At 43.4% G+C, this 15,101-nt stretch overlaps 1 protein-coding gene across 1 annotated transcript in view; it reads right to left on the reverse strand.

The window, feature by feature from the left end:
* Positions 1 to 15,101, reverse strand: part of LRP1B (LDL receptor related protein 1B) — a 1,835,733-nt gene that overhangs the window by 328,153 nt on the left and 1,492,479 nt on the right. Inside the window, exons 51-52 of the mRNA XM_063932605.1 lie at positions 13,636 to 13,755; positions 10,862 to 10,990 (exon numbers count right to left, since the gene is read on the reverse strand). Of these exons, the coding sequence (XP_063788675.1) occupies positions 10,862 to 10,990; positions 13,636 to 13,755 (249 nt within the window). The remainder of the gene's footprint in view (positions 1 to 10,861; positions 10,991 to 13,635; positions 13,756 to 15,101) is intronic.

The following is a 15,101-nucleotide window of genomic DNA, read 5'->3' on the forward strand; positions in this document are numbered from 1 at the left end:
ATAGTTGCAATTCATACTTTGTCACATTTAGACATGTATATTCATGCCAAATGACTCCATCATATCCACCAAATCCCTCCCCGCAATCTCTACTTTAGCTTTTCTCTAAAATTGGGACAGTTGGGTGATATCTGTAGTTTCTCAATGACATGGGAAGAACGCATTCAGTGTTACCTACATGGTCATATTTCCACCCCTAACTTGGCATTGCAGGTGGTGGGTAAAGACCAGTCACTGGCATATATATAATGGGTGCAGTGTGTGCGCACACTGCATCCATTTTTCTTTATACTTACAGTACCTTCTGAAGTCCCATGTCGGCAGCAGCAGTGATGCAGAAATCACAAGCAAAATGGTAAGGCAGCCATTATCCTGGGATTTCACACATGTATAGTTAGAAAATTACTGTGAAAATGGCCACAACACCATGCGCAGTTGACTCTGGAACAGTGCTAGTGCCCAGAGTCTACATCACTGCCGGCTAGAGAGGAGGTCTGCACATGGGCCTCCTCCTCTCTAGAAGCACCCCTGGGTACAGTGAAGAATAGCTTACCTAATGCTCAATATTTACAGTAGTTTAAAGTAGAGATAAGCGGGTTCGGTTCCTCGGAATCCGAACCCGCCCGAACTTCAGCCTTTTTTGCACGGGTCCGAGCAGACTCGGATCCTCCCGCCTTGCTCGGTTAACCCGAGCGCGCCCGAACGTCATCATCCCGCTGTCGGATTCTCACGAGACTCGGATTCTATATAAGGAGCCGCGCGTCGCCGCCATTTTCACACGTGCATTGAGATTGATAGGTAGAGGACGTGGCTGGCGTCCTCTCCGTTTAGAATAGATTAGAGAGACACTTGATTTACTAATTTTGGGGAGCATTAGGAGTACTCAGTACAGTGCAGAGTTTTGCTGATAGTTACCACCAGTTTTATTTATAATCCGTTCTCTGCCTGAAAAAAACCGATACACAGTCACATACCATATCTGTGCTCAGCCTCAGTGTGCTGCATGATATATTATCTATGTATATCTGACTGTGCTGAGTGCTCACTGCTCACACAGCTGAATTGTGGGGGGAGACTGGGGTGCAGTTATAGCAGGAGTACAGTGCACACTTTTGCTGCCAGTGACCACCAGTATATTGTCTGCCTGAAAAAGTTAAACACTCCTGTGGTGTTTTTTTTTTTATTCTATAGTATAAACGCATTCTCCTGACAGTGTCCAGCAGGTCCGTCATTCATTATATTATATAAATATTTACCTACAGTAGTGTTATATATTTTTTTTTCCATCTCTATCATCTTTATCATCTCTATATTAGCAGACGCAGTACGGTAGTCCACGGCTGTGGCTATCTCTGTGTCGTCAGTGCTTGTCCATAATTGTATACCTACCTACCTGTGGTGGGGTTTTTTTTTCTATCTTCTTCATACTAGTAGTTTAGGAGTTTGCTGACAGTGTCCACCAGGTCCGTCATTATAATCCTACAGTAGTAATATATTTAGTATATTATCTATACTAGCAGACGCAGTACGGTAGTCCACGGCTGTGGCTATCTCTGTGTCATCAGTGCTCGTCCATAATTGTATACCTACCTACCTGTGGTGGAGTTTTTTTTTCTATCTTCTTCATACTAGTAGTTTAGGAGTCTGCTGACAGTGTCCACCAGGTCCGTCATTATATTATATACCTACAGTAGTAATATATTTAGTATATTATCTATACTAGCAGACGCAGTACGGTAGGCCACGGCTGTACCTACCTCTGTGTCGTCACTCGTCCATAATTGTATACCTACCTACCTGTGGTGGGGTTTTTTTTTCTATCTTCTTCATACTAGTAGTTTAGCAGTCTGCTGACAGTGTCCACCAGGTCCGTCATTATATTATATATACCTACAGTAGTTATATATATATTTTTTTTATATCATTAATTATCATCTCTATACTAGCAGACACAGTACGGTAGTCCACGGCTGTAGCTACCTCTGTGTCATCAGTCACTCGTCATCCATAAGTATACTAGTATCCATCCATCTCCATTGTTTACCTGAGGTGCCTTTTAGTTGTGCTTATTAAAATATGGAGAACAAAAATGTTGAGGTTCCAAAAATAGGGAAAGATCAAGATCCACTTCCACCTCGTGCTGAAGCTGCTGCCACTAGTCATGGCCGAGACGATGAAATTCCATCAAAGTCGTCTGCCAAGGCCGATGCCCAATGTCATAGTACAGAGCATGTAAAATCCAAAACACAAAAGATCAGTAAAAAAAGGACTCAAAAATCTAAATTAAAATCGTCGGAGGAGAAGCGTAAACTTGCCAATATGCCATTTACCACACGGAGTGGCAAGGAACGGCTGAGGCCCTGGCCTATGTTCATGGCTAGTGGTTCAGCTTCACATGAGGATGGAAGCACTCAGCCTCTCGCTAGAAAAATGAAAAGACTTAAGCTGGCAAAATCACAGCAAAGAACTGTGCGTTCTTCGAAATCACAAATCCACAAGGAGAGTCCAATTGTGTCGGTTGCGATGCCTGACCTTCCCAACACTGGACGTGAAGAGCATGCGCCTTCCACCATTTGCACGCCCCCTGCAAGTGCTGGAAGGAGCACCCGCAGTCCAGTTCCTGATAGTCAGATTGAAGATGTCAGTGTTGAAGTACACCAGGATGAGGAGGATATGGGTGTTGCTGGCGCTGGGGAGGAAATTGACAAGGAGGATTCTGATGGTGAGGTAGTTTGTTTAAGTCAGGCACCCGGGGAGACACCTGTTGTCCGTGGGAGGAATATGGCCATTGACATGCCTGGTGAAAATACCAAAAAAATCAGCTCTTCGGTGTGGAAGTATTTCAACAGAAATGCAAACAACAGGTGTCAAGCCGTGTGTTGCCTTTGTCAAGCTGTAATAAGTAGGGGTAAGGACGTTAACCACCTCGGAACATCCTCCCTTATACATCACCTGCAGCGCATTCATCATAAGTCAGTGACAAGTTCAAAAACTTTGGGCGACAGCGGAAGCAATCCACTGACCAGTAAATCCCTTCCTCTTGTAACCAAGCTCACGCAAACCACCCCACCAACTCCCTCAGTGTCAATTTCCTCCTTCCCCAGGAATGCCAATAGTCCTGCAGGCCATGTCACTGGCAATTCTGACGAGTCCTCTCCTGCCTGGGATTCCTCCGATGCATCCTTGAGTGTAACGCCTACTGCTGCTGGCGCTGCTGTTGTTGCTGCTGGGAGTCGATGGTCATCCCAGAGGGGAAGTCGTAAGACCACTTTTACTACTTCCACCAAGCAATTGACTGTCCAACAGTCCTTTGCGAGGAAGATGAAATATCACAGCAGTCATCCTGCTGCAAAGCGGATAACTGAGGCCTTGGCATCCTGGGCGGTGAGAAACGTGGTTCCGGTATCCATCATTACTTCAGAGCCAACTATAGACTTGATTGAGGTACTGTGTCCCAGGTACCAAATACCATCTAGGTTCCATTTCTCTAGGCAGGCGATACCGAAAATGTACACAGACCTCAGAAAAATACTCACCAGTGTCCTAAAAAATGCAGTTGTACCCAATGTCCACTTAACCACGGACATGTGGACAAGTGGAGCAGGGCAGACTCAGGACTATATGACTGTGACAGCCCACTGGGTAGATGTATTGACTCCCGCCGCAAGAACAGCAGCGGCGGCACCAGTAGCAGCATCTCGCAAACGCCAACTCTTTCCTAGGCAGGCTACGCTTTGTATCACCGCTTTCCAGAATACGCACACAGCTGAAAACCTCTTACGGCAACTGAGGAAGATCATCGCAGAATGGCTTACCCCAATTGGACTCTCCTGTGGATTTGTGGCATCGGACAACGCCAGCAATATTGTGCGTGCATTATATCTGGGCAAATTCCAGCACGTCCCATGTTTTGCACATACCTTGAATTTGGTGGTGCAGAATTATTTAAAAAACGAGAGGGGCGTGCAAGAGATGCTGTCGGTGGCCAGAAGAATTGCGGGACACTTTCGGCGTACAGGCACCACGTACAGAAGACTGGAGCAACACCAAAAATGCCTGAACCTGCCCTGCCATCATCTGAAGCAAGAAGTGGTAACGAGGTGGAATTCAACCCTCTATATGCTTCAGAGGATGGAGGAGCAGCAAAAGGCCATTCAAGCCTATACATTTGGCCACGATATAGGCAAAGGAGGTGGAATGCACCTGTCTCAAGCGCAGTGGAGAATGATTTCAACGTTGTGCAAGGTTCTGCAACCTTTTGAACTTGCCACACGTGAAGTCAGTTCAGACACTGCCATCCTGAGTCAGGTCATTCCCCTCATCAGGCTTTTGCAGAAGAAGCTGGAGACATTGAAGGAGGAGCTAAGACATAGCGATTCCGCTAGGCATGTGGGACTTGTGGATGGAGCCCTTCATTCGCTTAACCAGGATTCACGGGTGGTCAATCTGTTGAAATCAGAGCACTACATTTTGGCCACCGTGCTCGATCCTAGATTTAAAACCTACGTTGGATCTCTCTTTCCGGCAGACACAAGTCTGCAGGGGTTCAAAGACCTTCTGGTGGGAAAATTATCAAGTCAAGTGGAACTTGATCGGTCAACAGCTCCTCCTTCACATTCTCCCGCAATTGGGGGTGCGAGGAAAAGGCTAAGAATTCCGAGCCCACCCGCTGGCGGTGATGCAGGGCAGTCTGGAGCGACTGCTGATGCTGACATCTGGTCCGGACTGAAGGACCTGCCAACGATTACGGACATGTCGTCTACTGGCACTGCATATGATTCTCTCTCCATTGAAAGAATGGTGGAGGATTATATGAGTGACCGCATCCAAGTAGGCACGTCAGACAGTCCGTACGTATACTGGCAGGAAAAAGAGGCAATTTGGAGGCCCTTGCAGAAACTGGCTTTATTCTACCTAAGTTGCCCTCCCACAAGTGTGTACTCCGAAAGAGTGTTTAGTGCCGCCGCTCACCTTGTCAGCAATCGGCGTACAAGGTTACTTCCAGAAAATGTGGAGAAGATGATGTTCATTAAAATTAATTATAATCAATTCCTCCGTGGAGACATTGACCAGCAGCAATTGCCTCCACAAAGTACACAGGGAGCTGAGATGGTGGATTCCAGTGGGGACGAATTGATAATCTGTAAAGAGGGGGATGTACACGGTGATGAATCGGAGGATGATGATGAGGTGGACATCTTGCCTCTGTAGAGCCAGTTTGTGCAAGGAGAGATTAATTGCTTCTTTTTTGGTGGGGGTCCAAACCAACCCGTCATTTCAGTCACAGTCGTGTGGCAGACCCTGTCACTGAAATGATGGGTTGGTTAAAGTGTGCATGTCCTGTTTATACAACATAAGGGTGGGTGGGAGGGCCCAAGGACAATTCCATCTTGCACCTCTTTTATCTTTAATTTTTCTTTGCGTCATGTGCTGTTTGGGGAGTGTTTTTTGGAAGGGCCATCCTGCGTGACACTGCAGTGCCACTCCTAGATGGGCCAGGTGTTTGTGTCGGCCACTAGGGTCGCTTAGCTTACTCACACAGCTACCTCATCGCGCCTTTTTTTTTCTTCTTTGCGTCATGTGCTGTTTGGGGAGTATTTTTTGGAAGGGCCATCCTGCGTGACACTGCAGTGCCACTCCTAGATGGGCCAGGTGTTTGTGTCGGCCACTTGGGTCGCTGAGCTTAGTCACACAGCTACCTCATTGCGCCTCTTTTTTTTCTTCTTTGCGTCATGTGCTGTTTGGGGAGTGTTTTTTGGAAGGGCCATCCTGCGTGACACTGCAGTGCCACTCCTAGATGGGCCAGGTGTTTGTGTCGGCCACTAGGGTCGCTTAGCTTAGTCACACAGCTACCTCATTGCGCCTCTTTTTTTCTTCTTTGCGTCATGTGCTGTTTGGGGAGTATTTTTTGGAAGGGCCATCCTGCGTGACACTGCAGTGACACTCCTAGATGGGCCAGGTGTTTGTGTCGGCCACTTGGGTCGCTTAGCTTAGCCATCCAGCGACCTCGGTGCAAATTTTAGGACTAAAAATAATATTGTGAGGTGTGAGGTGTTCAGAATAGACTGAAAATTAGTGGAAATTATGGTTATTGAGGTTAATAATACTTTGGGATCAAAATGACCCCCAAAATCTATGATTTAAGCTGTTTTTTAGGGTTTTTTGAAAAAAACACCCGAATCCAAAACACACCCGAATCCGACAAAAAAAAATCGGTGAGGTTTTGCCAAAACGCATTCGAACCCAAAACACGGCCGCGGAACCGAGCCCAAAACCAAAACACAAACCCCGAAAAATATCCGGTGCACATCTCTAGTTTAAAGGGAGATATATTAAACGTATAGTTCATGTTTATCAATGGACTCATAAGAAATCATCAGTGATGCATAGTATACTGTAAGAACCTGTCTGTTCAAACCTCCTAGAAAACTATCATGGTTTATGGCACCAGACAAACCTAATCTCATCTCTCTTATCATTGGGTTTAACAGCATTACTCTCTCCAGTCCTTCAAAGTAAAATACATCATTCACGTTATTTGTTCTCAGCTGAAACACACGTACTGTATGTTGTAATGCACAAGTCAAAACAAGATAATATACAGCAAAAACGTGACAGTAAATAAAACTAAGCATAAGCACATGAAAGAGTGTATTTTATCATGAACATATCTCCCATAGTTCTGAGTGATTTAGTTGATTTAATGTCGCAGAGTACACCAGGACACTATGCTCATGCTACTGCTATATATGTCTGAAAGAATGCTTCACATGGACTATACAATACACATTATCTGTAGGACAATATAGCCCCTGCTGTAAAGTCTAAGGATATTAGAAGTCACAGAGTAGATCTGTCACCAGATTAGGACACAAGGCTGCAGACTGAGTGCTTTACACAGGTCTAGGAATCTGGGAGAATATGCAATTGATTTTGAGTTAAACTTAAAAAAAATTAACTTTTGCATTTATGTTTTAAGATTATGTTGTTAAATTTAACTCTAAATCTGGTATAAAGAAATGCTGAGAGCAAATGTCATCATCATCAATTCGGAAAGCTGCACCAGACCTATGGCATAGGTAAAGGTCTGAATCCTTAATAAAGTATCGTAGTCAAAATTAGACACATCTCACATGGCACGCTTCATTGCTACTACTGTCCTGTGCTCACATGTGAATGCCTGTGGCCTACTTTACCAAGTAAAGTGGGCACAGTTATGTGGTTCAAGAAGACCCAGGGCCACCACTAAATGATAACATCAGAACTTACTGTTTAAAACAATACTATGTATAGCTGTCTAGACATATATTTTCATTACTTTGGTATCTTACTGTTACTAAAAATGTGAAACAAAAAATACATTCATTATCAGAATTATGTCCCATCAGCATGTGTACCGGATTGTGTGTGATCAAGAAAGAAAAAGCATTAGCAAATTCCTAATATTATCAAATTTGTGGTTGATTTAGCCACAGGTGTTGCAGAAATTCAATATTTACATTAAGCAAATGTGTAAAACAAAAAAACAGATCTTTGCATTTCAGCGAGTAGTGAGATCTCACACATACCCCCTATTGGGTGGGGGGGGGGGGGTCTCAGTTCAGCAAATGAGATGTTCTTACATATCATCAATCTAGCTTCCTGCTTCGCTTTGGTAATGAGACAAAGCAGGAAGAACTATGGCCCTCATTCCGAGTTGTTCGCTCACTAGCTGCTTTTAGCAGCATTGCACACGCTAAGCCGCCGCCCTCTGGGAGTGTATCTTAGCTTAGCAGAATTGCGAACGAAAGATTCGCAAAATAGCGAATAGAAATTTCTTAGCAGTTTCTGAGTAGCTCGACACTTACTCTGCCACTGCGATCTGTTCAGTCAGTTTCGTTCCTGGTTTGACGTCACAAACACACCCAGCGTTCGCCCAGGCACTCCCCCGTTTCTCCAGCCACTCCTGCGTTTTTCCCAGAAACGGCAGCGTTTTTTCACACACACCCATAAAACGGCCAGTTTCCGCCCAGAAACACCCACTTCCTGTCAATCACACTCCGATCACCAGAACGAAGAAAAATCCTCGTAATGCCGTGAGTAAAATACCTAACTTTTGAATAAAATAACTAAGCGCATGCACTCTGCGAACATTGTGCATGCGCAGTAAGCGACTAATCGCAATATAGCGAAATTTGGCAATGAGCGAACAACTCGGAATGAGGGCCCATAGTGGCACGATATGTGCTGCTATAGTACATCTCCCCTTTTATCTCCATCCACTTCATCTTTTTGACCAATATACTATGTTCTCGTCTTTAACTACAGGTTGAGTATCCCTTATCCAAAATTCAAAATCACACATTTTTGGTTCCCCTACTGAGATAGTGACACATATACATATATATTATTTTATATATCTATATAATATATCTATATATATGTATCTATATATCTATATATATATATATATATATATATATACACACATAATATATAATATAGTATCTGAGGTTGAAAAAAGACAATTGTCCATCGAGTTCAACCTATTTGTGGTCTCCTATGCATGATGATTTGACTAAAATTTCTGACTGATGCTGCTGTCAGCCGTTGCATTTTATCCCTAATTATAGTAACTATAATGCATGACTATGCACCATACCCCTGGATATCCTTATCCATTAGGAATTTATCTAACCCATTCTTAAAGGTGTTGACAGATTCCGCCATTACAACTCCCTCGGGCAGGGAATTCCAAACACGTATTGTCCTTACCGTGAAAAAGCCTTTACGACGTATTGTGCGGAATCTCCTCTCCTCTAACCTGAGCGAGTGTCCACGAGTCCTCTGTGTTGATCTAACCAAAAACAGGTCCCGCGCAAGCTCTGTGTATTGTCCCCTTATATATTTGTAGATGTTGATCATATCCCCTCTTAGTCTCAGCTTTTCCAATGTAAACATGCCTAGTCTTTCAAGCCTTTCCTTGTATTCCATCGTCTCCATGCCTTTAATTAGTTTGGTCGCCCTCCTCTGTACCTTTTCTAGCTCCAGGATATCCTTTTTGTAGTACGGTGCCCAGAATTGTACACAGTATTCAAGGTGTGGCCTCACTAGTAATTTATATAACGGGAGTATAATACTCTCGTCCCTAGCATCAATACCCCGTTTTATGCATGCTAATATCTTATTAGCCTTCTTTGCTGCAGTCCTGCTTTGGGTACTACTGCTTAGCTTGCTATCTATGAGGACACCTAAGTCCTTTTCCAGTACAGAATCCCCTAATTTTACCCCATTTAGTAGGTAGGTGTAAGTTTTGTTCTTGTTACCACAGTGCATTACCTTACACTTGTCTGTGTTGAAGCGCATTCTCCATTTGGCTGCCCATGCTTCTAATTTAACTAAGTCGTTCTGAAGAGACTCGGCATCCTCCTCTGTATTTATAGCCTTACACAATTTGGTATCATCTGCAAAAATTGACACCATGCTCTCTAGACCTTCTGTTAGGTCGTTAATGAAAATATTGAACAATAGCGGTCCTAATACTGAGCCTTGCGGCACACCACTTAGCACTTCAGTCCAAGTTGAAAAAGATCCATTAACCACAACGCGCTGCTCCCTATTATCTAACCAGTTTTTGACCCAAGTGCATATTGTGCTTCCTAGCCCTGATTCTTGCAGCTTGTAGATAAGTCTCATGTGTGGTACAGTATCGAACGCTTTGGCAAAGTCTAAAAAGATTACATCCACGTCTTTACCCTGATCTAGGTTTGCGCTTACTGTTTCATAAAAGCCAAGTAAGTTGGTTTGACAGGATCTGTCCTTCATAAACCCATGTTGATTCCTTTTAATGACCTTATTGACTACAAGGAACTTCTGAATACTATCTCTTAGAATACCTTCCAATACTCTCCCCACTATAGATGTAAGACTAACTGGTCTATAATTACCTGGTTCAGCTTTACTTCCCTTTTTGAATATAGGCACTACTTCCGCTATACGCCAGTCTTTGGGAACCATACCTGATATAACTGAATCCTTAAAGATCAAAGATAGCGGTTTTGCCAGTTCAGAGTGAAGCTCCCTTAGAACCCTTGGGTGAATACCATCGGGCCCTGGTGATTTATTAATCTTTAAATGTTTTAATCGGTCACAGACTACTTCCTCGCTTAAATAAGTACCTATCAGTGGGATATTCTCATTATTGAGATTGTGTGTCAGTCCCTGAATTGGGTCCTCTCTAGTGAATACTGTTGAAAAAAACTCATTTAGTGTGTCCGCTATGTCATTATAATTTTTGCTTAAGACTCCCAACTTGTCTTTTAAAGGGCCTATACTCTCCTTCTTTAATCTCTTGCTATTAATGTATTTAAAGAATTTTTTGGGATTCGCTTTGCTTTCCTTTGCTACTAGTTTTTCAGTTTCTACTTTAGCCTTTCTTATTTCCTTTTTGCAAATTTTGTTTCATTCCTTATAGTGCTGAAATGACTCTGCTTCTATATCAGTAGGGGACCCAAAAATGTGGGATTTTGAATTTTGGAGAAGGGATACTCAACCTGTACTAACATATCACAAAATTACCAACAGCTACAAGTAGTTATTCAATAAGCACATGGAATTCCTGTTTGTAGCTAAAGCTCTATAAATGACTGTACATATTAAAAAAGAAAATATAAAAACCAGTATTATGCAAGCCAAATAAGTGAAGAGCGTGCAAGCATATTTGGAACTCTACAACCATATTGACTGGTCAACCATTGCATAGTGTGTATCAGATTGCTCATACCTTAGACTGAATGATGACAAATACAGTTGCATTCAGGCTTGTGTAGCCATCATTTAATTGATCTTAAACAGTAGTATGGAAACATTAGTCACTACTTACCGCAGCCAGCAGTGGACAGTTCATCACTCCCATTTGGACAGTCTCTTTCCCCATCACAAATCCAATGGAAGGGAATACAAGCATGGGAACCAGGACAGCTAAACATATCAGCAGCACAGGTCAAGGAACCTGAATTACAAATGAATACACAGTGTATTTATATATGCCCTATATCAACTTAAGGCACTTTGCATAGCATTCCCAAGTTAAGACGATAGTGAAGCAAAGAATTACTATGGTCCGGTATGGGATTTTAATGCACTACAGAATATCTGTAAAGACTTAAGATGCTATTAAAGTCTGTAAAACAGGTGACTTCATAGATGTCTCCTGTGTTACTGAAAGCGTCAGTGACAATGAGGTTGTTTTCAGAGCTAGACTCCAGTAGCTAACACGATTGGTCTCCATGGAAAAAGCTCCCAAAGTGAGCAGAGGGATCCATTTAGAGCCTGCTCTCAAAGTGTGTGCACGCTTGTGTTACAACTGGAGAGTCTTCCTTTGGTTTAATCTGAGAACTCTGGGGATATGGCAGTGACCCCTGACCTCCCCAGGGGTTGAGTTCCATAGAATGCGTCAGCAGGTCTTCTAGCCTATAAGAGCCACTTTTCCCATACTTGGATGCCCACCAGGACTTACGCCACTGACGGTAGTATGAGCTCAACACAAGAGTGTCCGGAATCAATGCCGGCAGGAGAGAAACTGAGGTACAAGGGATCAAGGGAAATAGCAAGACTGAGGGGTGGAAGACACTTAGGAAATAATAAACTAAAAAACTCAGAACTGGGGAGCTGCCTCCAAACTAGGAGGAGCAGTAACTTCTGCTGAACACCAGTGCACAAATGTAAAGCAGGATTTAACCTACTGTAGGGCATAAAGTAAGAAATGCAGAAATTACTAACAGACTATGGTACTAAATTGGGGCTGGGCATAGGAACACTGTATAAAGATGAGTGCTTACAGGCAGGAGGAGAAATCTACAGACAGAGACTAGACCCAAGTGTCAAGGGATCCTGTTGCATCTAGGAACTATAACCAGCAAGGAGTGAAGGACAGAGCCAGAATATAAAGGGAGAATGAACCAATTGAGCCAAAATACAGCCAACCTCCCTTAATGACCAATTCCCAGCAGCTGCACTGCTGCCCATTCACCAGCCCCTTGTATGACTCCCACAGGAGTCTTCCAGTGTCCCTGCTGCCTAGCAATCCCGGCTAACAACCCCAGAAGTTCACGAGCGATCCGGTCACCTATCGACAACAGGACGCTGGGAGCCGCATACTGTGGCTGTAACAGCTTGTCCTAAACTCACACATGCACAGTAACACTAGCTGTCCCTGCTAGGGGCAATGACAAATAGCCCTAGAACCCATAACAAAATCACAGCAAACAGTGGCAATAAGGAACGTTAGATTTCAGGGCATTTATCTCATTTTTGATAAATGGTTCTCTATATCCCCAAACCTTTCAATGGAATGCAATGGTAGGTTTTTAAAACACTGAAATGCAGTTTAGGAGATGTTTGAAAATCTATGTATGGAGAAAATAGTCATAATAAGTCTTGAAAATAAAATGATTTTCCAGTTTAAGCATGCACATTCAACATATGTCACTTGTACAAATTCACACCCAATTGTTTTTTTATGTGATCACATGTGCAGTTTTGAAGCTACTCTGACAACTTAATAATGTTACCATTAAATCAGTTTCAATGACAGGCTTCAACTAGTGTAGTTACTACAGAAAGAGAAAGATGGGGATATTCCCTTGTCGTGATATAGATCCATAAGGCGGTCAAAACGTCGACTCTCATGTTGCTTTGATACACACTAACAAATCACCTTTCATTATTATTAACAAGCCTGGTGAGTGCCCTGCTCTTTGGATTATGTTTGTAGGAACACATGGATGGATGCTGTTCTGCTATGCTTCTACAGGAGCACCCCTGCAGTTGGATATCAAAAACTGTGAGTGTAAGCTTATCTTCTAGTTTGCGTATATAGGTGTAAGTGTTTCTTTTAAATATTTGTAGTACATAAAATTATCATTGTATACACATAGTAGGAATAAAAGCAAAAAAGCAAGCAAGTTGACCAAACCAGGTTGCACTGCAGGTGGGGCAGATGTAACATGTGCAGAGAGATTTAGATTTAGGTAGAGTGTCTTCAAACTGAAATCTTAATTGCAGTATAAAAATGAAGCTAACATTTGTGGGCTACATGCAAAAGCAGACAGTATTTTCCCTGCACAGAACCCCCCCCCCCCCCCCCGTATATCCACACCTTGGATTGCAAAATGGTTTGCTCCAGATACAAAGTTACTGTACCTGCTTTTTTTGTCTTGCTTCCAAATCTGACTCAGGCCCATTTTGTTCATGTGTTACACATCATTCGGGTGGTCTTCAGTATGCCGGCTGTCGGGATCCCGGCGCACAGTATACCGGCACCGGAATCCCGACAGCCAGCATACCAACACTTATTCTCCCTCGTGGGGGTCCACGACCCCCCTGGAGGGAGAATAAAATAGCGTGGCGCGCTACCTTGCCCGCAGCGTGGCGAGCGCAGCGTGGCGAGCGCAGCGAGCCCGCAAGGGGCTCATTTGCGCTCACCACACTGTCGGTATGCCAGTGGTCGGGCTCCCGGCGCCGGTATTCTGGTCGCCGGGAGCCCGACCGCCGGCATACCATACTACACCCCATCATTCATTTGATTTTATGGTATTCACTTGTAGTGTAACTTATTCAATATGTAATGTGAAAACAATTTAATAATACACATACCACAGACTGCATCGCTTTCATCAGAGCCGTCCCCACAGTCATTTTCCCCATCGCACATCCACTGCTTAGATATACACTTGCTTTTAGAGCAGGCGAACTGACTCCATGAACAGGAAGTGCCTGGGGAGCAGAAGTGTACTGTATGTTATACATATTCCGTGTACTTTATAATGTTCATATTACTGGTAGTAGTTTACTGTTGTGTTTATTACAATGTCAGTATGGATGTAACATTTCATGTTATGATGCAGGTATAGCCATATACAGTGTCGGACTGGGGCATGAAGGGCCCACTGGAGGAATGCAGTGGTAGGGGCCCATGGGTAGAGGTTTGGCTAACCATTAGTGGGTGTATGGTCTGGCCCCCTTGATAAATATACATAGTAGATACTGCTACCAGATACATGATAATGTATCAAATTAATTACGGCAATGTACTGTAGAAAAAATATAGTCTTGTGCAGTATAATGTAACATGTATAATGTATAATTCCAGTGCTCAGTCTGGAATCTGATTCCTAGAGGTGGGGGGGGGGGCATGGGGGCCCACCGGGGGTTTCCCCTGTACCCCTGTGGGCCAGTCCGACCCTACCCATATATCTCTATGCAAAATAATGGCAAAACTCCCTGAATAAAGTTATTTTTCGTGGTCTGGACAATGCAAGCATGTCCAGACTGTTTTTGGGGCGGCAGCGTGGTGTCACACACAGCTGCTGAGACACACAAGATGGTGCCAGGCTGTACAGGCAGGGGTCGTTCTCTAATCGATGTGTTCGCAATGAAATTGCAAAAACATCACGAGGTTAGCACAACACACATGCTGGGTGGCCTTTCCCTGTGCTGGGCAGCCCCCAGCATGTGAGTATATAGACTCAGATCTTGCTGTGGCAGCAAGATCTGCGTCCTTCTCTGAATAACTCCAATCATCATTAAAATACATTAATCTCACGGAACCTTAGGACAATGCTGATGGGAAATATGAGAAGTCAACATGATTCCTGAGTAGATCTTGGATCATAACATAAATGATATATTCAACATTCACCTGAAACCCTGTGAACTATCACCGTGTACTTTGGGCTCTATTCAGGCAGCAGTGAAAACTGAAAAGCCCTTTATCACTCATATCACGTGATGATAGGGCTTATTTATTAACAGTTTCTTATATAGCGCAGCAAATTCCATTGTGCATTACAACTGGCAACAATAATAAGACAAAACTGGGTAATAACAAACAGTCATAGAGGTAGGAGGGCCCTGCTCGTAAGCTTACAATCTGAATCTAAATCAGATAAGTCAGATTTCAGAAGTCAGAAGGAAAAGTCAGATTTTTCCTGCGTTAAATATAATTAGTGCATATTTCGCTTCCCCATACCCTAATATTTGCAAAACGGTAAAGGTTCAATAGATCTACAGTAAAAAGTCTACAATCATTAGGTCCACACTATATATTCGACAGTGAAAAG

This window comes from Pseudophryne corroboree, chromosome 7 (assembly GCF_028390025.1).
Source record: "Pseudophryne corroboree isolate aPseCor3 chromosome 7, aPseCor3.hap2, whole genome shotgun sequence".
In the NCBI taxonomy this organism is placed as follows: domain Eukaryota; kingdom Metazoa; phylum Chordata; class Amphibia; order Anura; family Myobatrachidae; genus Pseudophryne; species Pseudophryne corroboree.